We start from the raw sequence: 24,557 nt of genomic DNA, 5'->3' as shown, positions 1-24,557 counted from the left end.
AGGGCTGTTTGCCATGCCTATCATAAAAGAATACCAGTTTGTGAATGCTACACCAACCCACAGGCGGCACAGCAAAGTTTCTTCGCGTCGGGGTAGGCCAGGTGGAAGGCTAAGCTTCAGGTCAGGGTCCAGGGATTTTAAGCGGCAGTTCGCAAACTGGCCAGAATTCCACAAGGAGAGTGTGTGTTCCCGCGCAAGTGCGCGAAGCCGGCCCGCTGCGTCTGCCCTGGAAAAGGGAATCAACACACAATCGCCGTCTTGGTGGGCTGTTCGTGCGACTTCGTCCGCCCGAAGATTGCCCGCTATGCCGCTGTGTCCTGGAAGCAACTGGAAGATGATGTCATGTCCTCCATTAATTGCACAGTGATGAATTTGTCTTATTTCCGCGACAAGTTGTTCATGAGCTCCACGGTGAAGAGCCGCTTTTAACGCTTATTGAGCGTATTCTTTTTTCCAAGCCGTGAACGATGTGAAGCCTGACAGCATCGCTTTTCAGTTGCGAAAGTCAAAGTTTGGTCAGGTGCACAGGTTTTAATGTAGTCTAACATTGACACCAAAAGCATATTGCTGAAGAACTGAAAAGTCAGCGAATTGGCGTATCATATGACTAAAAAACAGAGCCGCTCTTCTTCTCTTGTGTTCGTGGTCGCGGCGCTGTTAGTTATTCAAAAGTATCTCTGGCCAAGTCCGACGAGCAAACATTCTCTCTCCTCTAATTACCACAACAAAACTTTCAGTGCTTTTTACTTCGCTTTTATGCCTTGTTTTCCAAACGTCTCTTATTGAATATCGCAAGGAAAGCTGTAATTAGTCGTCACCATCCTACGGCAATATATGGACGACTGTTAGAACAATTGCTCCATGCGAAGCTCCGTCGTAGTAGGTACGATGCGATTGCATTGGCTACCAGCCCACTTATAAAATCCTGCTTGAACCAAGCCGTAGGAACGTGTCTGCTTGGCCTCGGGGCAACATGAACTCAAAAGTCACAGTAGCCTAATTTTGATATCGTCCCATGTGAAAGCAGATGCAGATGGTATGGACTTCCGTTGGAAGTCTGCACCGACAACGGTCCTCAGTTTTCATCACATGAATTTGCTTTGTGACGTCTACTCCGTGATTCCCGCGGTCCAATGGTCTCGCCGAGAAGAGACTTCAAATTGTCCGAAGAATAATGGAGAATACTGGCGAACACAACGAGGACTTCTGGTTGGGCCTTCTCGGTTATCGCTCGACTCCACTAGCCCAAGGCCGGTCCCCTTGAGAACTTCTTCAAGGCACAAAGTTACGCACTCGGCTACCAGAATTCGTTTCATGCTCCAGTCAACAGAAGCCCCGGCGCAACCACGCCAGCAAAGGCCCTCCAAAGGGCAAAATCTGCCCGAACTCAAGAAAGATGCCGTTGTAAGAGTACGAAGGAATGCATGGGACTGCAAGGCTCGAGTCATGGACCTGGTGGCACCAAGATCCTATATCGCGTCCTTACAGAGGACAACGAAGTGCTTCGACGCAGCCGACAACATCTTCTAGCCACACGTGAGCCATTCTGAAGCGACGTAACTGAAGATGACTCTGGCAGCGAAGACATTTTGCAGGAAAACGTGGAAGCGTCGCAGTCTGCAATAAAGCCCACGCAATTTGTGCCAAGGCGATCCACCCGCCAAGAGACAGTCTAATCGTCTTCACTGCGACCAGAATTTCCAACAAGTGTCGCGTATTGTGCTCTGAGACTTTTAAAGATTACACTGAGGAAGATGTATTGTATCAGCCGCGCATGCGCTCTGGCCGTTATCATGCAGCCGCTATATATACTAGCTAGGCTATATATACCAGCAGCCATCTGGAATAAACGTTCTTTTCTTGTTGCTTCCACGCTGCGTGTTTGTTGTTGGATGCCGGAACAGTATTCAGTCTCAAGGTTTCTAAGCCACTGTGCTACAGACACTCACTTGCCCGGAACATTTAGGCTATACTCGTATTTTCACTAAAAGGTGTTCTGTGCTTTTCACGCGACGTATAGGAGTATAGAAAAAGTCTGAATGTGTTGAAAAGACTTGAGGTCACAGGTGTGGTGGCAGATTTGAAAGAAAATTAATTGCACTGAAAAGAAAATTTGGGATGAGACAGGAACCGACCGTGCACCGTTTGATCACGCGTGAAGCACTCTACATCAGGCAACGCAGGCACGTTTACTGACTTTTTAAAGCAGCGCTTCATTGCCATATTCTGTGGTCTTTCCCGAAATGGGATAACTTGCAACTGCATGCTACGAAGTATGTGCGAGGATAGATAGACAGTAATTAAGGAAGTAGTCATTAAGAGCAGGCGAGGGCAATTGACTCTGTCACGTCATGCCCATAAAGGAGAAGAGCTGTTTGCGAATCAGTTGTGGTAAATATTTGTTCTCCTAACTGGCATCCAATCTTCAGTTCGCTCATGGTGCTCTGTATATCGACTGTTTATGATCTGCAAAGACTAGATCTTTTATTTTATTGTTTATTAGGTTCATTTCCGTTCTATAAAATGAATGCCAGATTTTCGGTGCCTCCCGGTACTTAAAATGTGGCATTGCTCGAACTTAGCAACGTAGCTAAGCTGCAGATGCATGCTTCACGCTATGCATGCCCAAAAGAGAGATGTAAGTTTCTCTTTACCTTCATTTACTTTCGAGAGCTGTTTAGAAAACGTTTTATTCACATGAGCTCTAACAAATGACCAAAATAGGAAATGCATATGATTAAGAACGAAGGAAATTGCGCAAAAAGTACATCCTAACAAACAAATACATCACAAATCAGCATTTATATAGTTTCGGGTGGCATGGGACAGACATTGCCAAGCGCAAATGAAATCCCACGGAAAATCAACATTTTATTGACACGGCCCGTCAGGTATAAGCGACACACTATTTTACGCATTTTAACTTTCATATTCACTGCTCTTTGCCCAGACCATTTCTGATTTTATATATAATCTCGCAGTTGTCGACCCTCAAGATCCTTACCACATTCCTCGGAAAAATAAACCATCATATTTAAATCATTCTATCTCGATAGCGACAGCTCCTTGGTTGTAAATACAAGCCTCTAAAAATTTGTTTTGAGGGGCTGCTCATGGAAGAACAGCCACTACGCGTACCGCGGAACCACTTGCCTGGCAGACCTTGATCGGCAACATTATAGCCTTAGCACCGTATGCTGGCACCCGCGACAAATCTGCCAGGTTCTCCACATTGTACACATTGTGAGAGGCCAGGGCTCTGTGCGTGGACGAAGCACCGAACCGATCCACAGATGGAGAGTCCAATCCGACGCCGTAGATGTTTCGTTGCTCCATGAGGAACTGTGCGGCCTCAGTCGAGAAAGTCGGGAAGTGCCTCATTCCATGCTCGTCAATGCCCAGGTAGGCGACCCGGTTTTGCCACAACTGCGACAAAAGGAAGAATATGTCAATGAGGGATGAGCGTGCACAAACAAGGATGCGAAAAGAAAGCAGCAGGCGGGGTCATTCACTCTATCGTGTCATGCCCGTAAACACGAAGTTCAAGCTTCCCCAATATTTCCCGAGTTTTTGCCAATCTCTTGTGTAACCTTTATGGCAACGGCAAATGGGGACTACTGGCCCATATACATGCACACGTAAGTGAAGCTGCCTACTCTTTTCTTTTCGACGATTTCGCCACTGAACGTTGTTTGCGGAGAGAAGATAGGATTACAGGACAATACCACAACAGTGCAGGAATTTCGTGAAGTAGCCTTCTGCAGAAGTGGATGTTCGCCACCTGCTGTGGACTTGTGCAGGGACAAGGGCATCAAGGACACAAATACTGCGCGAAGTGGGACTAACCACAACAAGGGAAGAGGACTTTTCTAAATGGCTCACCGGCAACGCTAACAGCGGGGTCCTGCTCCGGTTCCTCACGGAAAACCATTTACATGAGTTTCTATAATATGCCTTATGGCAAGCTTGCGTAGAAAAAAAACACCTTCTTTCCCGTATCAATGGCAAAGGATTCCTTAGGTACAGTCAGGAATGTTTGTGTGTGCGTGTGTGTGTGTGTGTGTGTGTGTGTGTGTGTGTGTGTGTGTGTGTGTGTGTGTGTGTGTGTGTGTGTGTGTGTGTGTGTGTGTGTGTGTGTGTGTGTGTGTGTGTGTGTGTGTGTGTGTGTGTGTGTGTGTGTGTGTGTGTGTGTGTGTGTGTGTGTGTGTGTGTGTGTGTGTGTGTGTGTGTGTGTGTGTGTGTGTGCGTGTGTGTGCGTGTGTGTGTGTGTGCGTGTGTGTGCGTGTGTGTGCGTGTGTGTGTGTGTGTGTGTTCGTAAAACATGACAATTGTATTTCCTACGCTACAAACCTGAACAAATATCCTATCAGATTATTTGACTTCATTACCACCTTTATAAAAGAACCTCATGCTAAGAATGTCCTTCTGTGACTAAGAGAATTAAGTTTACTTGCGAATGATATGTAGCGTAAAGAACATAAATGTTTTATCGCCGCACAGTGGACAAAGAGAAATAAATCTTCACCGTACTAATAGAAATTTGCGAAGATGACATTAAAGGTCTGTAAATGCAGTGGACGCGCCTGTCAAAGCAATGTACTAGGTCATTCTCTGAGTCAAATATCCTGCTTTGCACGTCACGAAGGAAAGTGATGGGAATGTTAATGATAATCCTTTAGTGCAGCTTAATAATGTTCTCATTTGTTGTTTGTCCACGAATATTTTTTCTTGTAGTCACTTTTTCTTGTAGTATCGTAGTAGATGCATCTCGTAGCCACTTCAGTTCAAAACGTTACGAACATAGTTCTATAAAGCCGAGGAACCTCGTCACAGAAAATTCAACGTGAAGGGAAGAGCAGGAGCAAAGTAGTACCATTCCGGAAAGTCTACTTTTGTGCGGCCAAAATAGAGAGATGCAAACACACGTATACACTTGCTCAACGGGAAATCGTTACGCTTTCAGTTTTCGAATACATAATATCATTTTATCGATGTTTTCGCTGTCGCAAATTGAACCGAATAAATAAATCTACCACCTATACAGATATATTTCTTCGCATAAATTTCGACCAGATGAAGTGCTGTTTCGTTCAAATGTCTTGCATGTTCAGCTGTGCCCACATCATAAGAAGCAGTGAATAATGCTGGCCGAAAAAGTCAACGACGTATTCAAAGTTTAAGTATATAGACCGGAGGGCCCTCCTCAAATTACATTGTGTCCACATCCCCAAGCAGACTTCAGAGTTGCCCGCAAAATTTAAAAACCTAATTTTTACCTATTTATATATTTGCATCAGTAACATTTGCGCTGTGGATGTCAGGCTCATATGTGGCGGCCATGTTGGGTCAAACGCTACTGCATCATCGCCGGCGTTTCTTTGTGAAGTCGTGGTATTAAGAGCTCCTACACTGCCCACGTTTTGTCAACGTACCTTGGAACGGCCCGTCCTTTCGATGACCAGGGCCCCCTCTGGGATGCGGCCGTGCTCTTTTTCCCATTGCTCAATGTCTTCCAGGGACAGTTCGTAGTCGGGTTTCTCATTTGCCTGCTTCTCGACGTCCACCAGCACGATTGGGAGGAAGAGTAACCGTTCGAGCGGGATCTGGCTCATCGACCACTTGCCCGGTGAGAAGTGGATGGGCGCGTCCATGTGTGTGCCTCCGCGCGGCGGCAGCAGGAAGTTGTCGGCTTGGTACCTAACAAGACAGGGAGATGAACACCGAGCCAGAGAAAGTGTGTTTACCGCATGTGAGTCGATTTCAAATTCACTGATGAGCACGCAGAACAGGTACGATAAGTAATAAAGTCAAAGGTTCTAGAGCCTGTTATTTTCATACCATGATGATTTGCTCCGCGTCACTAATAAAGCAGTAGTCGTTTCTGCTCATGTATAGTTCTCTCGATAGCAAACAGAATTTCAGTGCAGGACGTTGAAAATATGGTCATCTCACCGCTTACTCAATTTATTAAGTAGTATAGAAATATCGAAATAACTGTTATCAAATGTCAGCAAGGCGACTGTGAAAAAGCATGTTGGCCGAAACCAAGAACTTTGTCTGCGGAATTATTTTGTGCGCAATTTTATTTTGCACACGAATAAAAGTTTGTTGAAATGAATACACACACAACTTTCTCTATCTTTCTTTCCTTCCTTCTTTCTTTTTTTTTTTTTTTTGTTCGGGGCGCAAGCTTCCATTCGCTGGCCTAAAATATAGAGTAGTAAGTAAAGAAAATAAAGTTCGTTTTATTAAGTGCAGTGCGAGTTGAAAACAATGCGCCAAAAGCTCTGAAGTGACGGCATTTAGCGCTTTACCAAAAAATATATGCGGACTTAGCGCTATTGTCAGCTTATTTCAGTTCCAAATGGGTTGGGAGGGCAAGAAGAAAGTAAAAGCCAGTTACCACGTCCTTTCTTTAGAGCTCCTGAACGACGCTTCGAGGGCAGGAATTAACGGGGGAAAGAAAGAAGGCAAAAATATGTGAAAGTACACAAAAAGCGTGGTCTGCGATATGCCTGTGTGCAGAGGTGGGCATTTGACCTCAAAAACCTCGACCTCACCTCAAACTCAAAAAATATTTGGCGACCTCACTCAACCTCAACCTCATCAATTGAGGTTGAGGTCCCCCAGGCGACCTCACCTCACTTTTCAGGTGACCATTGGCGACCTCACTCAACCTCACTTCAAACTCAAAATGTGAGGTTGAGGTCGGGCGCTCGACCTCAAAAAATAAAAATTAAAAAAATCATTAAATTAAACCGTAACACAAAGCAAATATACATTTCTCAGTAATCCTGGAATATACAGGCAAGCCAGAATTTTGTCGTATGAAGGCTGTATTTTACTCTTAATTTTATACTATAATATCCCGGATTAAAGCAGAAAAACTCCGGAGACTACATGTCTATGCTCTGCACTAAAGTGGCAATCCTTTCCCCCTCCTCGCCTACCCTTTTGTGGTCGCGGTTTCATTCTAAGGCCTGCATGGGTACCACGTTACTACGCTTAGGCCCATAATGCAATACAGAGTTTATCCCATCCGACCCACGTGAATAAGATTCGTATTAGAAATAAAACAAGCCAGTTCTTACTATATGCTGGAAAGACAAATGCTGTTGACCCTAGTGACGATGACTACAATGGCGATATGCTCTTTTTCCTAATTCGAAAAAAAATTTATTATTGCCAAGCTTTTTTTTTAATACACTGTGCATTGTCTTGCGACCGAATACATTAAATTAAGAAAAAATAGGAATACAGTCGTGTCTCGTTAGTATGGACGCTTTGGTTTCCGACCAAAACTGTCTATAAAGCGAGTCATCCATAATGACGAGTTATGAATAAAAACGAAAGTATATAATTGAGAAAAAAATATAATTAATGGCTGCTTTTTTAAATAAATTTGTAATTAAAAACAGCCGAGCTGCCGAGCTGTAATTAAAAACAGCCGAGCTGTCCCCTTCTCCATGAATTCGTCGACCCGAAGCGTCATGTCTGTTCTTAACCCTTGTCAGCCATCCTCTTGAGTAGCTGAAGTCAGCAATGCCTTGACAGAGCATATAATAATATTTCTCAATAAACATCACCCTGTTTTACTGAACAAAAACCCATAATGTTGCCGAGGCAGCGAGCCTTCCTTTGAAGCATTTCGTCGCTCACGACAGCACCATTCGCTCACACCATCCCGGAATGACTCCATTTCTTCGAACTGTGCTTGGCGCTGTCGGACTGTGGCTGACGCTGCGATGCCGATGTTGAGTCATTTGTCGGAGTCCTGTAGTATATATGCTACCGTGGACCTGGCAAGGCTGAGGCCTAGTTGAACGTGGGTCCAGTCCTTCACGGCTTGGATTGACTGAGATGGCTTTTGCCGCTTGTATGCACAGATTTCCCGCTTCGCGCCCAAGTTCAGCTCCGTTCTTTTGCGTTTAACTCCCGCCATGCCGAAAGTCAGACTAAAGTTGAGGATTACAGGCTCCTGATTCTTTGCACATTTTTGCCTAGTTAACCTCCCTGCCTTGCCGTTCTTCTGATTCTCTCATTTTTGCCTTGTACTGTTTCTGTAAGGAAGCGAGGGAGTCAAGTTGGAACGCTACTATGCAGAGGGCTATCGAACAGCCCTCTCCTGTGCCGTTTGTATGTGTCCCTATGAAACAATACTGCAAGCTGAAGTACAGTTTAGAAAGACGGCTAGCCTATTACGAAGAGCTCAGACCTTGTCAAGGCCGCATAGTTGACTCAAGGCGAAGCCGACATGCGGACCTCCCGGGGTGCAAAATTAGGCAGTTCGGCAGCCCAACAGTGACGAAAACCAGAAGCATGAGAAGGAAGGGTGTCCAAGACGGGACGCCCGGTCCTAGTTGCGTGCTTGTCCCTTCCTTTTGTCGCTTACTTCGTGAGTGCGTCTTAACCCTGGCCGAAAAGCGTTAACGGCTTCATGGAACACACTTTGTGTTCTGGGATAGAAAACTTCAGTTCCCACCCCCACTTTTGGCGCTTGTTTTTCTTCCCATTATTTCTTTCTTACGCTTTTACCGGCCTCTCTTCTGTTCTGCGACCACATGTTGCTGTTTTCCCGACTGCGGCCTCTAGTTGCGGCGCTGCCGCTGCACCCAGAAATCTCCCGGTTCCCTCCTTTCGGGGGTCTTTCTTAGCTGACCCTCGGTTTGCTGTGTACGTTCCGCTCCGCTCTTGCACTCCCCCCCTCCATCCCCCCTTCCCCTTCCTAAAACGACGACACACCCGCTTTGGTTCTTTTCAACTCCACAGGACTCGTTCAGGCATCCGGCCGTATCGGCTGTCGCAGAGGTTCCCGGCCCGCGCACCCTCCTTTAACTTGCGTTCGGACTCCCCTGCTTTTTTCAAATGATGTCCATATTAACGAGACAAAAATGCATGGGCCGAGTGGGCTGTGTGCATTCTTCCCCTGTCCATTGTTCAGACAGCGAGTTTTCATATTAACGAGGCATAAATACATTGAAAAAGTTTCGCCCCCAGAAAAACTACCCATAATTCGGGTCGTCCATATTAACGGATGTCATATTAGCGGGGCATGAATTTTCCATAACAGTCACTCATGAAACGGCTTGTCGTGAATACTAAATCCCCAACAAAACAAACAAAAGAGGAAAAGACAGCAGCACACCAAATAATCATAAACTCGTGTGCCGAGTAAACCTTCAGAAATTTTCTAAGAGGAATGCTGTTTATGCTGTGAGGTCTTGTTTATAACTCTGTGATCCTGTGGCATATTGCAAGAATTGGCGAAATTGCTTCTTCGAACACCACGCTTACATTAAAAAATTACAAGGGTCGGAACTGCTAGGTAAGAGGGTTAAACGTGAACCACTTTGCTGTCGCGAACATCGGCTCGCCCGTCAAATTTCGCCGGAGCAAAATGTCCAACTCCCACCCGCCAAAAAAAAAAAAAAAAAACACGATATAAACTTGTACGTCCGAAATGAATACTAGATACCATTTCGCCAACAAGTCTGCGACGAGCTTCTTTGTGGTATTCACTTGTTTTCCTTTAAAGACTTAACTAATAAATTGCACGGTGGTGTCTCCAAAGCTGCTTCGCCGCATGCACCGTAGGTGCATCCAGAGAAATTGTTTCCCCGTTAGTGTCGTACAGTTACATAAACGTAAAATGAAGACAAGAACAACAGAAAGGAGGCGAGCAAGCAGCCCGGAGGGACCGCGCTTCCTGCTGTGCACGCGCTTCTGCCTTCGCCGTCTGTCTCTAGGCATCTGGTTTTGCTCATGCGGTGAATGCCGAACTGTCACCAATACACACCAAAGACAGTGGCATATGTGTGTGTCAGCTCCGCTTTCAGAGACTACATCCCGCTTTGCAATACTTGCAAAATAAAAAAGAGAAAAACTAAATGACCATGCCGGTAAGTGGAACGGAGGGTTTATTTATTTATTTATTTAAAATACCCTCAGGGTACAGATGTACGCTACAGAGGGGAGGGGCGCATACAGGATATATATATATATATATAGTATATACATATAAAACAGGAGATTAATACAATAAGCGTACAAATCTCTGAAAAACAAAGCACATAAAAAAGAACAACGAGGTACATGGGATGTGCTATGGGCCTCTGAAAAGATGCCAAAGAAAGAGCCAAATGCAAGGGAAGAATCCTGTTCTCTGCTCGGCAGTGCTAGAACCTTAATAACATAGAAGAAAATATATATAAAGAAATATTATGTTGACGAAAGTAATAACAAATGTCGCACATTAAAAACAGAAGACAACTGCGCTTCCCAGAGCGTATAGAAGGCTTGAGACATCGACTTAGTATTGCATTCCTCAATGCTAGCATGTAATTGGTTTCATTCACATATATCTGCATTGATTTTTAAAGAAAAAAAACGAATGTCTGAAATTATTTTTCCGACATCTGACCACAAAAATTTTCATCCGATTGATTTTTCCGTCTTTAGCAGACTGCAGCATAAAAGAGACACGCTCAGTTTGCCACGCCAATTCATCCGTCTAGACACCAATATGTCGAGCCGGAAACAACCTCAATACTTTTTAGCTCATAAAAACATGTAGCAGAACGCTTTTCCCCCCTTTTTTTTTTTCTGCGCCTAAATAAGAGATTTCAAGAGAGACCTGATATTATGAAGGTAAGAATCCCTTACTCTCCTCCTTCCTCTTGCATTGCTTGCTTTCACCAGAATTTGAGAAACAAAGGCCTTAGCGGTGCAAAAATTTTCTTTTTCATTAGGGCTTAAATGCATACAAGCCCCATAAACTTTTTTTTTCTCATCTATCTAGGCAAATGGTCAACATGCGCAGGCTTCTTTCCTGTATACCAGCTGCGTCTTATAAGCTGTGCCGTCCGTTTCATCATCTTGCATGTTTTATCGCTATATTGGTTATATAAGGAACGCTAGCACCTTCATCCCATTGCAGTTATTCGGGGCCACCTATGAATCTGTCAGAAGGAACAAGCAGCACAAGACCAAAGAGAGGTTATTCTTGAGATTATAAGAATATAAATTTACAGGACCGGAATATAGAACAATGGCGTACAATTCGAAAGGGAGGACCTCGATAAAATACTCAGACGGTATTGTGCCGGTTTTCTGGGTTTGCTCATGTTTTCCTTTTTTTTTTATCTGTTAGTATCACATTCTCCAACAATTTCGCTGCACCATTTCCCGTTAAGTTTCCGTGTAATGTACAGCGGGATCGAATGTAAGGAAGCAGCCGTGACGTTAGCGCCTGGAAACGGGCATGCACTCGACAAGCAGTCCTGCTCCGCAAAGACAATTTGCTTCGCTTTTTAGTTTTCATGTTTGTTTGCGGCATCCGACAAAAGCACCACGGGTCACCGTGAGTTATGTGCTTTGCGCGCTCCTGGGTGTTTGAGCCGGCGGTAAGCATCAGCACAAACAAGTAAGAGGAAACGGGGGTGGCGGGCGGGGGGCACGAAAAGTTCGTGAAGTAAAAAAAAAAAAAAATCTGCTTCCAAGAAGACCAGAGGGAAGCGTCCTCGGGCCGCGGCATCCGGTTGTCCAAACGGGGGGTAACCGAACACCAAGAGTCGGCGGGTCCACCGCGGCAGTACGCTCGAACTCCGCGAAAAAAGGGGCGCTCTTCGAAGTAAGCCGCGGCAACAGCAAAAAGCCTGGGCCTCACAATTTCGACCTCACACAACGACGACCTCACTCAACCTCAAACTCACGCGTGAGGTTGAGGTCCAATTTCATGACCTCACTCAAAAAATTTCGAGCTGTCGCCAACCTCACCTCAACCTCACCTCACTCCGTGAGGTTGAGGTTATTTTGAGGTTGAGGTCGACCTCATGAGGTCGAAACCTCATGAGGTTGCCCACCTCTGCCTGTGTGAGTTGGTTCCCCTTCACTTGTGCTCGGGGCCAAAGGTGTCACAGCGCACCATGTATCTGAACAATGCACACAAGTCAAACGACAGTGCAGGCTATTTTCAGCAAGCGCTGTTTCTGCCATCATGTTGGGTGGGTATTAAACAACATTGTGGCTGATGAATAGGGCTTAAAAGCTAGCGAATGGTTCGTAGCGGTGCGAATGCAGTGCAGACTGGTTGGTGGCGATGGCATCATGACTGTGCGTAGCGGGTAGGTGACGAGGATTCCCTTCAAGGGCTGTAAACAATGGTGGTTGCATTACGAGACCGCGTTGCGTGCAGTCGATTGGATAGGAAGAATATTTGACATAGGGAACAGGTTCGACATTGATGATGTAATGGACTAGCGCCGAGTTTCAAGCCTAATGCGTACACGCGCGGGGCGTGAATGAGTGGGTTTCAACAGTACTAACGCTATGAGGCATCTATGACAGTGCGCGCGGGTAATTCGTATAGTTGTAACGCCAGAGATTTCTATACACATGACGATGCAAATCACGGTGGTCAAGAGGACCGTAAGCGATGTAAAGGTAGTGGATCCGACGGTCTAGGTTAGGTGGTGCATGCAGCAATGAAGCCAATTATAAGAACTTCAGGACTGTATTGGATAATATAGGGCGTTTTATTCATTACTGTAGCTTGGCAAAACCAGCAGAGGCGTCAAAAGGGACATCTCAAAATGCACCATACTGATAACACGGCGCAAGTTTCTTACCGAGTTCAGCTTAGCTTGAATTATATCAGAGTGTCTCACGAAGTAAAGTGCTGCAATGCGGCAGTGTTTGCTGTGTTTTTATTTATTTATTTATTTATTTATTTATTTATTTATTTATTTATTTATTTATTTATTTATTTATTTATTTATTTATTTATTTATTTATTTATTTATTTATTTATTTATTTATTTGTAATAACCTCATGGTCCGGGTCGGGAGTTACAGAGGGGAGTGGTATACAAGACACAATTTGATGAATAAGAGAAAAGCACACAGAAAATATATCAGGGTAAAAATCGAAAAGTATTAAGCAGTGAAAAATGATCAATTTGGAACAACAATGTGCAGAAAGAGCATTTTTGAACAATTCTTTATCGCGTATAGATTTTAGAGCCGCTATGCACACGCAAGTTCGGAAAAGATATCTACAAGTTTGAATGGTCTTATCCCAGTGGTTGCACAGGTCTGGTTCTTAGGGTCTTAGCAATCTTGATAGAACCTATTGTTCGCAATTATTGCAGATTGTATTCTTATCTTTACGGTATTTATTTTTTGTTATGGGAGTTTGCTTAAAACATAGCAAACATAATATTCAGTCTGGAATTTCACAGCTTCCTCAAACGGTACTGAGTATTTTACGGATGTGCAGAAACGGAAAAAACATTTTAGTCAATACATTCTGATTTTGAGTAATTCATTTAGCAATGTCACATACTTATAAAATTTTTTGTAAATATACTTTACTTACCAGTCTTGATCTGTACTTCCTGTACGTGTGATATTGATCTGAAATCCGGTGCCATCCTCCCAAAAGATAGTGCGGTTGTTGAAGCTGTAGGAGAGGTCAACCATTTTGTCTGGTTGTACAAGCGGGACATTGCAACTTGGAACGCTGGTGGCGAGTACATGGTTGCACGCGACAGCGCAGCACACCAAGAAGAGGGCTGTATACTTGGAGGTCATGGTAACTACCTGAGGAGACCTGCGAGATCAGAGCGAATAGCGTTGTTTCAAGAACCATATTGCATCTTGACCGGGCATAAGCACCACATGGCGCAAAAACTCTTCCAAGAAACAGGGTGACATAGGTCGAAGAGCCTATCGTCCACTCCCACTTCTGTTTCGACGTATGACTTTAGATACATAGCTTGCATTTCAAATCAGGCTAAAGTAACCGTGTTATAGCACGTGGCTATACATGATCCAATATTTCATCTAGCATTTTGTGCATGTTTTCTTGGGCATCACAATAATATCACGCTGCTTACGCCCGACCGTGCAAGCGCATTACGGAGAAATGGACCTTCACGTGCTCTCTTTTGGGCTACATTATTTTGTGCTTTTCTTCTAGAGCTTCAAAGGGGTGATACTTTTACACCCCCTTTAGGCAATTCGCTCATAAGCACCCACATGGTGCACTCGAAGGCTTGACCTGAAAGTTGCTTGTCACTCAGTACCGAGCATAGTGTCAAGAATCCTCCGCACTGCCACAGGAATCACATAATAACCATTAGGAATTTCGTGGGTTGTACCCGTTGTAAGCCGTCATTGCACCCGCCAGCATTTCGGGGCGGACGACGAATGTTGCGACGCGCGTCTTTCCCTCTCCCTCTGCTTTTCCTTACTTTCTTCTCTGCTTTGGCTTCTGTCCGCACCAGGCAGCGGAGGTCGCTCAGCTACAGAGCCAGTAGCAGGCCCGTGCATTCTTTTTTCCTTCTTCTTAGAGTCGCAACAACACACTGCATGGCACAGATTCTTCTTTGCCTGTCCCTTTCAACTTCAGGAGGTATTTAGAAGGTATCCTAGTGAATTATTCGCCCAGCGGAGGTCATGGCAGTACGTTTAAGAGGTATTGTTGGTGAGGATTTCCTCACATAGCTTGCGACAGGCTGCAAGAAACGCTGCAGCTGAATGTCCATATAAATTTTACCGTCTTAGGTTTACTAATGAATGGTGACGTCGCACACTGGTTCGGTGTTGATCTCCCTTACATAATGATGAGACCCATCGGCTGGCATTCAACAGATGATTATCATAGCCACTCTGCCTCACGGTGACGGATATGTCTATTCACGCCTCAAGAACAGCATGATTTAGTGTGGGAAAAGGTTGCCGAAGCCGTTTTGCCTCTTCTCTGGAATTACGATTGCCAGAAATGAGACCCTGGCGATTAGGTATGCAAACAAGAAGTGTAAAAGGGGAAGTGTAGGGAGTATAAAAAGATAAGCGATATTTGAAACTATACAAAGAGAAAGAGGATGCTTTCCTGCTATGAGATGTCGCTCCGCGATTTCAGCCACCGGGATTTCTTTATATCCGGTCGTCGACTCATTTACTTATACAAGAAGCAACATATTGCCACCACATAATATATCGCTCTATTTGTTTGCTGTGGTGCTGCCTTATACATGTATTTAGGTTCTATTAATGTCTACATTCACTTAATGACGTATTTAAGCATTCAAGCTTACAAGTGAACTCAAAGCAGAATGTTAAAAAACGTCAAGTTCAACTTTAAACTTCTCTAGTTCAATGTTCAAGCTCAAATTCCGTAATGAACATTTCAATAACTTACGTTTTGTCGGCCACGTTATATCTCCTAAGCGCTGCAGACGCAGTCTCTCTCGTGGCAGGCGTAACCCTCTAGAAGGCGTTTAATGAACAGCCCTACACTGCATGCGCTATATAAGGACGGACCTGGCTTATTAACGTAGACAGAATTATGAAACCGCAGAAAAATAAAAATAGATATCCACTGCACTCGACTCCGTACAAGATAGATGCCGCAACATGAGAAGGTCAGGCGCCCCCTTAAGATTTCGCTATCATGCTCTCCAAAAGTGTAGTATCTATACGCTCTTGTTCCTTGCATCAGAAGTTGCATTGAGCGAGCGTGTCAGTATGCAACCAAAGTGGCAGTACGAAGAGGAGAAAACATTTATTTACGATAATATTGTCACGTAGTGGTGACGAGGTCGACGACACAATTGAAAGGTCGATCATTGCACTAAAGAAACTGTTTATTTGGGCTGACTTGCGCCCGCAAAAAGAACTAAGCAACTCGGCGGCGGCGATAGAAACAAACGTGCTCGTCGATCGTCGAACAAAGAATGCCTGTCACACTCGGCAACGCTCAATTTAAAGGCTGCACAGAACAATCTAGATAACGTCGCAAGCAGCTACCAGCACGGGCTGGAACATTGTGGAAAAACACCCGAGTGGCCGGAACCTTCGAGACAGATCTCGGTGCATCTTGTGCTACAACAAAACTGATAAAGGTGTGACTCGCGGCATCGAGCATTAACAAAGATTACGGAACTGATACGCGGTCCAGAATCAGAGTGATAAGCCTGTATGCCGGCGGCTGTTAAAAAACAACAAATACTGTTCTGAAGGTTTCGCGGCATTACTCCCCCCTTAAAAAAAAACATCGCCTCGATGTTCCAAAACAAAGCAACTTAAACATAAGCACTGCAAATTTTAAACACCACACATTCTTTAACGTGCGTAATATGGCTTCAGTCGTACAACATGTACAATTTCTGGGCGTGCGCGTCGCCGTTGTGATGCTGACATTCCGTCGGGAATGACTTCATAGTCCAGGGGGCCGACGCGGCGAATGATTTTGTACGGCCCAAAGTATCGACGCAACAACTTTTCACTTAATCCGCGACGGCGAACAGGTGTCCAAACCCACACTTCGTCTCCTGGATTGTACTCTGCGTGGTGTCGTCGTAAGTTGTATCGTCGGCTGTCGGTGCGCTGTTGGTCTTTAATACGCAGCCGTGCGAGTCGTCGGGCTTCCTCTGCACGCTGCAGGTAGACGGCGACGTCGAGGTTGTCCTCGTTGGTTACGTGCGGTAGCATTGCGTCGAGCGTCGTCGTGGGCTCCCTACCGTACACCAGCTTAAACGGAGTCGCTATGGTCGTCTCCTGGGCTGCCGTGTTATACGCGAAGATCACGTACGGCAAGATGGCATCCCAGGTCTTGTGTTCAGCGTCGACGTACATAGCGATCATGTCAGCGATCGTTTTGTTCAGGCGCTCCTTAAGGCCATTGGTCTGGGGATGGTACGCAGTTGTTCGTCGATGGCTTGTGTGACTGTATTCCAGGATGGCTTGCGTCAACTCTGCCGTAAACGCCGTTCCCCTGTCCGTGATGAGCACTTCTGGGGTGCCGTGTCGCAAGAGAATTTGTTCGACAAAAAATTTGGCGACTTCTGCCGCGGTACCATTTGGTAGTGCTCTTGCTTCGGCGTAACGGGTAAGGTAGTCAGTGGCCACGATGATCCACTTGTTACCCATAGACGAAGAAGGAAAGGGGCCGAGGAGATCCATCCCAATTTGTTGAAAGGGCAGGATTGGGGGCGGAATCGGGTTTAGTAGTCCTGCTGGTTTGATCGGCGGCGTCTTGCGTCGTTGGCACTCACGACACGTCCTCACGTAGTGGGCAACTTCGGCAGGCAGTCGAGGCCAGTAATACTTCTCCTGGATTCCACGCAACGTGCGCGCAAATCCGAGGTGGCCTGCCGTGGGCTCATCGTGCAACGCCTGCAGAATTTTTTGCCGAAGGGTTTTAGGCACTACGAGAAGCTGCGCGGTCTTGTTGGGTGCGAAGTTCTTCTTCACGAGGAGGCCCTTGTTTAACGTGAAGGATGATAAATGTCGCCTGAACACACCAGGAGGGGAAGCGGTCTTTCCTTCCAAGTAATCGGCTAGCGCTTTCAGCTCAGGGTCTGATCGCTGTTGTTCTGCGAAACTGCTGGCGCTTACCGGTCCCAAAAAGACGTCATCGTCATCGTCCTTCGGGGTAGAATCGACGGGAGCGCGGGATAAGCAGTCTGCGTCGGAATGCTTCCGGCCCGACTTATAGACTACAGTCATGTCAAATTCTTGAAGTCGTAGGCTCCATCTGGCAAGGCGGCCGGAAGGATCTTTCAAATTAGCCAGCCAGCAGAGCGCGTGATGGTCGCTTACCACCTTGAATGGTCGGCCGTATGGGTATGGACGAAACTTAGAAGTAGCCCAGATGATCGCAAGGCACTCCTTCTCGGTCGTCGAGTAATTGACTTCGGCTTTTGTGAGAGACCTGCTAGCGTAGGCGATTACTTTTTCCTGTCTGGCAGTCTTCTGGACGAGAATGGCTCCTAGGCCTACATTGCTCGCGTCGGTGTGAATTTCGGTCTCGGCGTTTTCATCAAAGTGGCCAAGTACAGGAGGGCATTGCAGGCGGCGCTTAAGTTCGTCGAAGGCTTCTCCTTGCGGAGCTTCCCATTTAAAAGGTACGTCAGCCTTTGTAAGCTGCGTCAACGGTTCGGCGATCCGCGAAAAGTTTCTGACAAATCGTCGATAATAAGCGCACAGCCCAAGGAATCGGCGCACAGCTTTCTTGTCGGCAGGCGGTGGGAATTGTGCTATTGCAGCTGTTTTCTCCGGGTCTGGGCGAATACCGTCCTTGCTAACGATGTGACCTAGGAATCGGAGTTCTTCGTAGGCGAAGTGACACTTCTCTGCTTTTAGCGTTAGCCCCGATGACTTGATGGCTTCCAGCACTGTCTGTAGTCGTTTTAGGTGGTCTTCAAAGTTTGGCGAGAAGACAACAACGTCGTCCAAATATACCAAACAAATTTGCCACTTCAAGCCTGCCAGGACTGTGTCCATTACTCGTTGAAACGTGGCTGGTGCGGAGCAGAGGCCAAATGGCATCACCTTAAATTCATAAAGGCCGTCCGGTGTGATGAATGCGGTCTTCTCGCGATCACTTTCGTCGACCTTAATTTGCCAATATCCGCTCTTCAGGTCCATCGATGAGAAGTACCTTGCATTGCAGAGCCGGTCGAGAGTGTCGTCGATGCGGGGAAGCGGGTAGATATCCTTCTTCGTTATGCTATTCAAGCGGCGATATTGAACGCAGAAGCGAAGTGTGCTGTCTTTCTTCTTGACCAAAACGACTGGTGCTGCCCAGGGGCTGTTCGATGGCTGGATTACGTCATCACGGAGCATTTCCTCAACTTGATCGCGAATGGCCTGGCGTTCTCGCGGCGATACACAATAAGGGCTTTGGCGCAGAGGTCGGGCGTGTTCGTCCATTATTATGCGATGCTTGGCCAGTGGTGTTTGTCGTACCTTCGATGACGATGAGAAGCACTCCCCGTAGCTTCGAAGCAGACTGAGAATCTGGTCTTTCCTGTTGTGGGTCAATGCCGTGTTGATGACAAATGTGGGCTGAGGGAATAGGTCCGGTGCGTCTTCCAGCGTTTGGTCGTGGAGGGTGGATACATCTTTGAGGTCCGCTAATTCGTCGAGAAAGGCGATCGTCGTGCCCTTGTTGAGATGCCGGTATTCTTCGGTGAAGTTTGTTACCAGAACCTGAGCTTGACCTCTCCGAAATTTCGTGATGCCTCTTGCGATGCCGACACCTCGTTCTAAGAGCAATTGGATATTTCCTTCGACGATGCCTTCAGCGGTTTCGATGTTGGCGCTACCTACGCAGACTGCGATACTTGATCGGGGCGGGACGTTCAATTCTTCGTCGAGGACGTTTAGAGGGATGTGTGGCATAGACGTCGTCGTAGCAGGAATTGCTTTGTCTGCAGAGAGATTGATGAGCTTGGATCGCAGGTCGATGATAGCCCTATGTTCATTTAGGAAATCCATGCCTAAAATCACGTCGCGGGAGCACTGCTGCAAGACCACAAAGCTGGTGGGGTAAGTGCGCCCATTTACGGTTATTCTTGCAGTGCATCGTCCCGATAGAGTAATCAGGTTACCACCTGCTGTGCGAACCAGCGGGCCATCCCAAACGGTGGTAACTTTTCTTAGCTGAGAGGCTAACGGTCCACTAATGACTGAATAGTCAGCTCCGGTGTCTACTAGGGCAGTGACTCTGCGACCGTCGACATCAACTTCAAGGTCACTTGTTCGCGTCCTCGCATTGCACGTGGGCCTTAGTGTCCGATCTCGGCTCCGTCGTTTCTTCAGGTCATGGCCGGGGCATACCGTTGTTACTTCGCTGGGCGGCGGTGTCTGCATGCACTTTGGTCGTGTTGTCGTCGATGACGTCGTGTGGAGCAGCGGAGAAACGGCTGCGTCGTCGTTAGTGGTCGTCGGCGGCGGAGGATCTTCGTCTTTTCGCCCTTGAGCAACCTCACCTCCAAAGGTTGCTGCCTTTAGTTTCCCCTACGGGGGCTTGGGGACCTTCCGCGCACATTATCATCATAGTTACGTCCTGGCGACGCAAAGCGGGCCCTGTACGGCGATGGAGACCTGAATCGACGGCTTGGTGGCGCAATCTCACCGCTACGCAGATAGTTGTCGATTTCTTGCGGTCGTTCACCTGGGCGTGGTCGTGGAGCGTCGACTGCAAATCCGCGGAGACCGATTCGTCGGTACGGGCAGTGCCGCAGAATGTGGCCGGCCTCATCGCAGTGGAAGCATAATGGCCGGTTGTTCGCTGTCCTCCATGCGTCGCACTTCCTGGGGCTTGTTGGTCGTTGGTAGACTTGGCGGGCGGGAGCCAAGGGGCGGTTTTCAGGAACAGGCCGGTAGCAGCGAGGGCTCGGAAAGTCATCACGTCGGGGCGGAGGGCGACGTAATGCACCAGCGTAGTTCATCGCTGTTGCCTCTTGTGCTGGAACAGTCGTAGCCGTCGCTTCAGGAACGCCCAGCGCCTGCTGGACTTTTTCACGGTCGACGTCCGCGAGCGTCGCCACCTGGGGTTGTTGCGATGATGGCTGCATTCGGCGGAGCTCTCCTCGCATGATCTCCCGGATGAGGTCACGAAGGTTCTCTCCACTTGCAGATGCGCTGGGGTAGTGGCTTGAGTAGTCTGGCTGAAGTGGCCGCTCGTAGTGGCGCATCCGGGTTTACAACGTCTTCTCGATGGCAGACGCTTCCGTTTCAAATTCCGCCACTGTTTTTGGCGGATTTCGGACAAGATTTCCAAAAAGCGATTCTTTGACGCCTCGCATTAAAAGTTTGACTCTCTCACCTTCAGTCATGTTAGGGTCGGCGCGGCGAAAGAGGCGCTTCATCTCCTCAACGTACGCCAGGACAGACTCGTTAGGAAGTTGCAGTCTTGACTGAAGGAGGGGCTGGGCTCTTTCCTTTCGGACGATGCTTGAAAAGGCAGTCAGAAACGCTTTTTGAAAGTCTCCCAATCCTTCATAGTTGCCTCATGATTTTCGAACCACACTCGGGCATGTCCTTGAAGAACAAAGTAGACTTGCTTAAGTTTCGCGGCGTCATTCCAGCCGTTGAAATCTGCCACACGGTCGAAAAGGTCCATCCAATCTCCCGCATCTTCATCCGATAGTCCACGGAAGCAGGGGGGCTCCCGGGGTTGGACGAAAATAACCGGTGCTGTAGGCTGGGCCATTGTCAGCGTCGATGCCTTCCGAGAACGAATGGGGTCAAGCAGCAGACCGTGTTCGGGTTGTAGGCCTTGAAGTCGGCGGCTGGCTCGGTGACCTGTAGGCTGGTCTTCCAGGGCGACAGGAACACGGCTTGGGTCTTCGCTTGAAGGATAAAAGGCAGCACCTCCACCAGATGTCACGTAGTTGTGACGAGGTCGACGACACAATTGAAGGGTCGATGATTGCACTAAAGAAACTGTTTATTTGGGCTGACTTGCGCCCGCAAAAAGAACTAAGCAACTCGGCGGCGGCGATAGAAACAAACGTGCTCGTCGATCGTCGAACAAAGAATGCCCGTCACACTCGGCAACGCTCAATTTAAAGGCTGCACAGAACAATCTAGATAACGTCGCAAGCAGCTACCAGCACGGGCTGGAACATTGGGGAAAGACACCCGAGTGGCCGGAACCTTCGAGACAGATCTCAGTGCATCTTGTGCTACAACAAAACTGATAAAGGTGTGACTCGCGGCATCGAGCATTAACAAACAAAGATTACGGAACTGATACGCGGTCCAGAATCAGAGTGATAAGCCTGTATGCCGGCGGCTGTTAAAAAACAACAAATACTGTTCTGAAGGTTTCGCGGCAATATGATTTGGGGAAGGAGGTGCGTTTCGTTGTGGAGCTGAGTGGCAGACCCTATTTCGGGACGCCATTTACCGCCGCCGCTGCCCGAGGTCAAGACCTTTTATATGCATGCTCCTACAGCTTCATTCGTGCGGGCAACTTTGTTTTTCTTAGGCACATTAGCGGACACTTAACACTCGCACAGCTCGGCAAACTTTTTTGGAGCGGCTATGTGAAGGGACCTTTCTTGAGGCTAAACGTCTGTTCTGCGGATGTGCTCGTGGCGGTAGCATGCAGGAACATGAGGGGAAAGATAGTATCTCTGGCTGCTGACAATGTATTAAAGAATATGCCGAGCCCCTTCTGCGGTGGCTTCCCTGAAACGCCCCACCCGAAGAGAGAATTAACTGCGGCTGTCACCAGTGCTTGGCTACCGCGCCATGTGTTTATTTTTGTTTTGCTGTTTACTTACTTCTGCCACGTGTGCGGCTAAGTTGGGTGGATGGATGGATGGTATAGGAGCGCCCCCTTTGAAACGGGGTGGTAGCCGTTGCTATCATGTTCTTTTTTTTATCTATTTATTTTAGTTATCTTTATCTAGTTATCTGTTTTTGCGGGCGCCTCCAAGTGGGGAGAGAGGCTTACTAGGATACTGGGAGAGACACCAGACACTACACGTGCCGCACCCCCTCCTTTCCTCCGCGATAGCCGCAGTGGTCAGTGTCTTCGCAGCAGGAAAGGGAGATTAGGGGGGGGGGGGGAGGCACATGTGCGGATATTTTCTTTTTTTTTACGAGCAGTTCAATCCGCCCGTATTGACGAGCAGGGTTGGGCTAAGACAATCGTGGGCGCCCGTCGTGTACGTGTAGAGAATATTATTATTATCCCTACCTCTATACCGCTGCTTTGCCCTTTCTCCCCCTCGCTCCCTTATTTAATTTCCTCTCTTTAACCACTTCCTCTCTATTTCCGCCGCCATAGCTTAGGTATCTTCATGTTTCGCTGGCAGATGCCACGCCTAGCAGAAATCTTTTCGCTCCTTTTTGAGATATTCTAATGAGCACCACACCCTGCAACCACGAAACGGGACACCTGATGAGAGGTTCAGTGACTGGGCGCATTTTGCGACTGGTTGTCTGCCTAGGTATGCAGTTAAAGAACGAGTAAGTCTGAAAGGGCGACACTGTTTTATGTTACTATTTACGTATATATCCGTGCCTTCCGCAAGTTCGTTAGGTTCTTAGGTCCCTAATATGCCAATTCCTGCTAGTTGCACTCAAAATTCGAATTTCGAAATTCAAAATTTTCTGAAATGTTGAATATTCTAAATAAAAAATACACTTTTCAAGTTCTTTTTCCTGAAAAGCTGCAAATTTTGGAAAGAAAAAGAAGCACATGTTTAGAAAAGCTTGGAATTATTTCCTAAAATGCACAAACATCAATAATGGTTTTAGCTTTGTCGGACCATTCATAAGCAAGCTTAGGTCTTGAGTCGCATATGCAATGCACGTTATAAGTGCAAATTACTTCCAACTGTAACAGCGGCTGGTTGTAACGTGCTGATGTTGTCCAGGACTAACGGAACTAACTTATTTCTTCCGAGTATTTCAATCACATCGCGCATTATCCCAAGCATACCAGTACACCACGATGTGGCAATTCTCGACTACTTAGACTGATCACTAGAACAATGATTTTAGAGTAGCCACGACCATTCATAAGTGCTTCGCCCCGCATATTAGCAGAAGAGGGAGAATACGGGCTGGTCGGTACATGATGACGAATGGGGAAAAAAACAGCGCTACTAGGACGGGACAAGAGAGCAGACAAACACATGCACGTGTGTTTGTCTGCTCTCCTGTCCTGTCTTAGTAGCGCTGTCTCTTTCCATACGCATATTAGTCCGTTTGTCAGAAGTGTCCTACAGGACACTTTTCCAAGTTTTCCTCTATATGACGCTTTCCTTGCGTGTACTCAGAGTCAAGCAAATCTTCGCTCAAAAGTTATAAATAAGCTTAACCTCAGGCAGCGTCAATTCGCGTTTGCTGTGGACAGTCTAGGAAAGACACAGCCTCTTTGATTTTTTTTTTTCTACAGCGAGTATTGTTCCTCGTCTCTGAAAAGTGCTGACTCACCTGTTTGTCTTGATGATGCGCTCGTTAGCAATCGTGATGTTTGGCCTTTATTTTATTGACGTAGATTTTCTTGATGTCAGAGGAAATCTGTTACTTAACAGCAGACGCCTTTTCATACTGCTCGCTTTTTTTATTTCACAAGTGGCCGTCTCGCACATAGAAAGTGCTTTCGCGCGTTAAGCAGTGGGCGAACCTTTCTCATATCAGCAACAACATACCGCTAGCCGGCGGTCATACACTGGGTACTATTTTTCTTATGTTTCCTGCTAAAAGTAAACATGAAAAGGCTGTGTGGCCTATGGGCTGCAGCTTTTTCCTTATTTCCCATTATATTCATAAGAAAGCAGCGCGTGTATATGTCGCTTATAAATATTGCTTAGCCCTGCCGAAAAACAACATATACAACAACCATAGCCGCCTGCAAAAATGCCCGTATTTGCATAAAGCGGCTTACGATGGAAAAATGTCTTTTAGCGCTTTATCTCTACTACGTTCATTTGCAAATTTTGCGCTATTCTGCGTTATTCCTGGGCCTAGTATCTTATGCATTCCACAGATTGCGCCGTATAATTGAGCGCCACATGTTATTTCATCTCGCGCTTTGCAGAAAACATCCTCTTTTTTGTTGTCCTGCCTAGGCATGGAAGCAGTATGCTATCGCCCACTGCCGATCACGCCTCGTCTAAAACGGCAGCACACCGTTGCGCTGTGTAATAAACACCGTCGTCTTAACCGTTTCCAACGGCTTAACGTTCTCTCACTGTGCATTGAACACGGTCGTCTTCAAATTGCATCTGCGCCGCTCATAGATT

The 24,557-nt window shown here is 46.8% G+C and overlaps 1 protein-coding gene across 1 annotated transcript; it reads right to left on the bottom strand.

Annotated features, from left to right (window-relative positions):
- Positions 1-2,711: 2,711 nt before the first annotated feature.
- LOC146191909 (uncharacterized) lies at positions 2,712-15,292 on the bottom strand. The gene is made up of 4 exons (XM_084600006.1): positions 15,203-15,292; positions 13,376-13,609; positions 5,433-5,697; positions 2,712-3,426 (listed from the first exon to the last, which is right to left on the bottom strand). Exons 2-4 carry the CDS (start codon positions 13,588-13,590, stop codon positions 3,112-3,114), a joined length of 795 nt encoding a protein of 264 aa, XP_084456132.1. The 5' UTR covers positions 13,591-13,609; positions 15,203-15,292; the 3' UTR covers positions 2,712-3,111.
- Between the last annotated feature and the right edge of the window lie 9,265 nt (positions 15,293-24,557).

The sequence above is a fragment of the Amblyomma maculatum genome, chromosome 4 (assembly GCF_055883805.1).
Source record: "Amblyomma maculatum isolate TAMU_Amacu chromosome 4, ASM5588380v1, whole genome shotgun sequence".
In the NCBI taxonomy this organism is placed as follows: domain Eukaryota; kingdom Metazoa; phylum Arthropoda; class Arachnida; order Ixodida; family Ixodidae; genus Amblyomma; species Amblyomma maculatum.
This window is presented reverse-complemented; position numbering and strand designations above follow the sequence as displayed.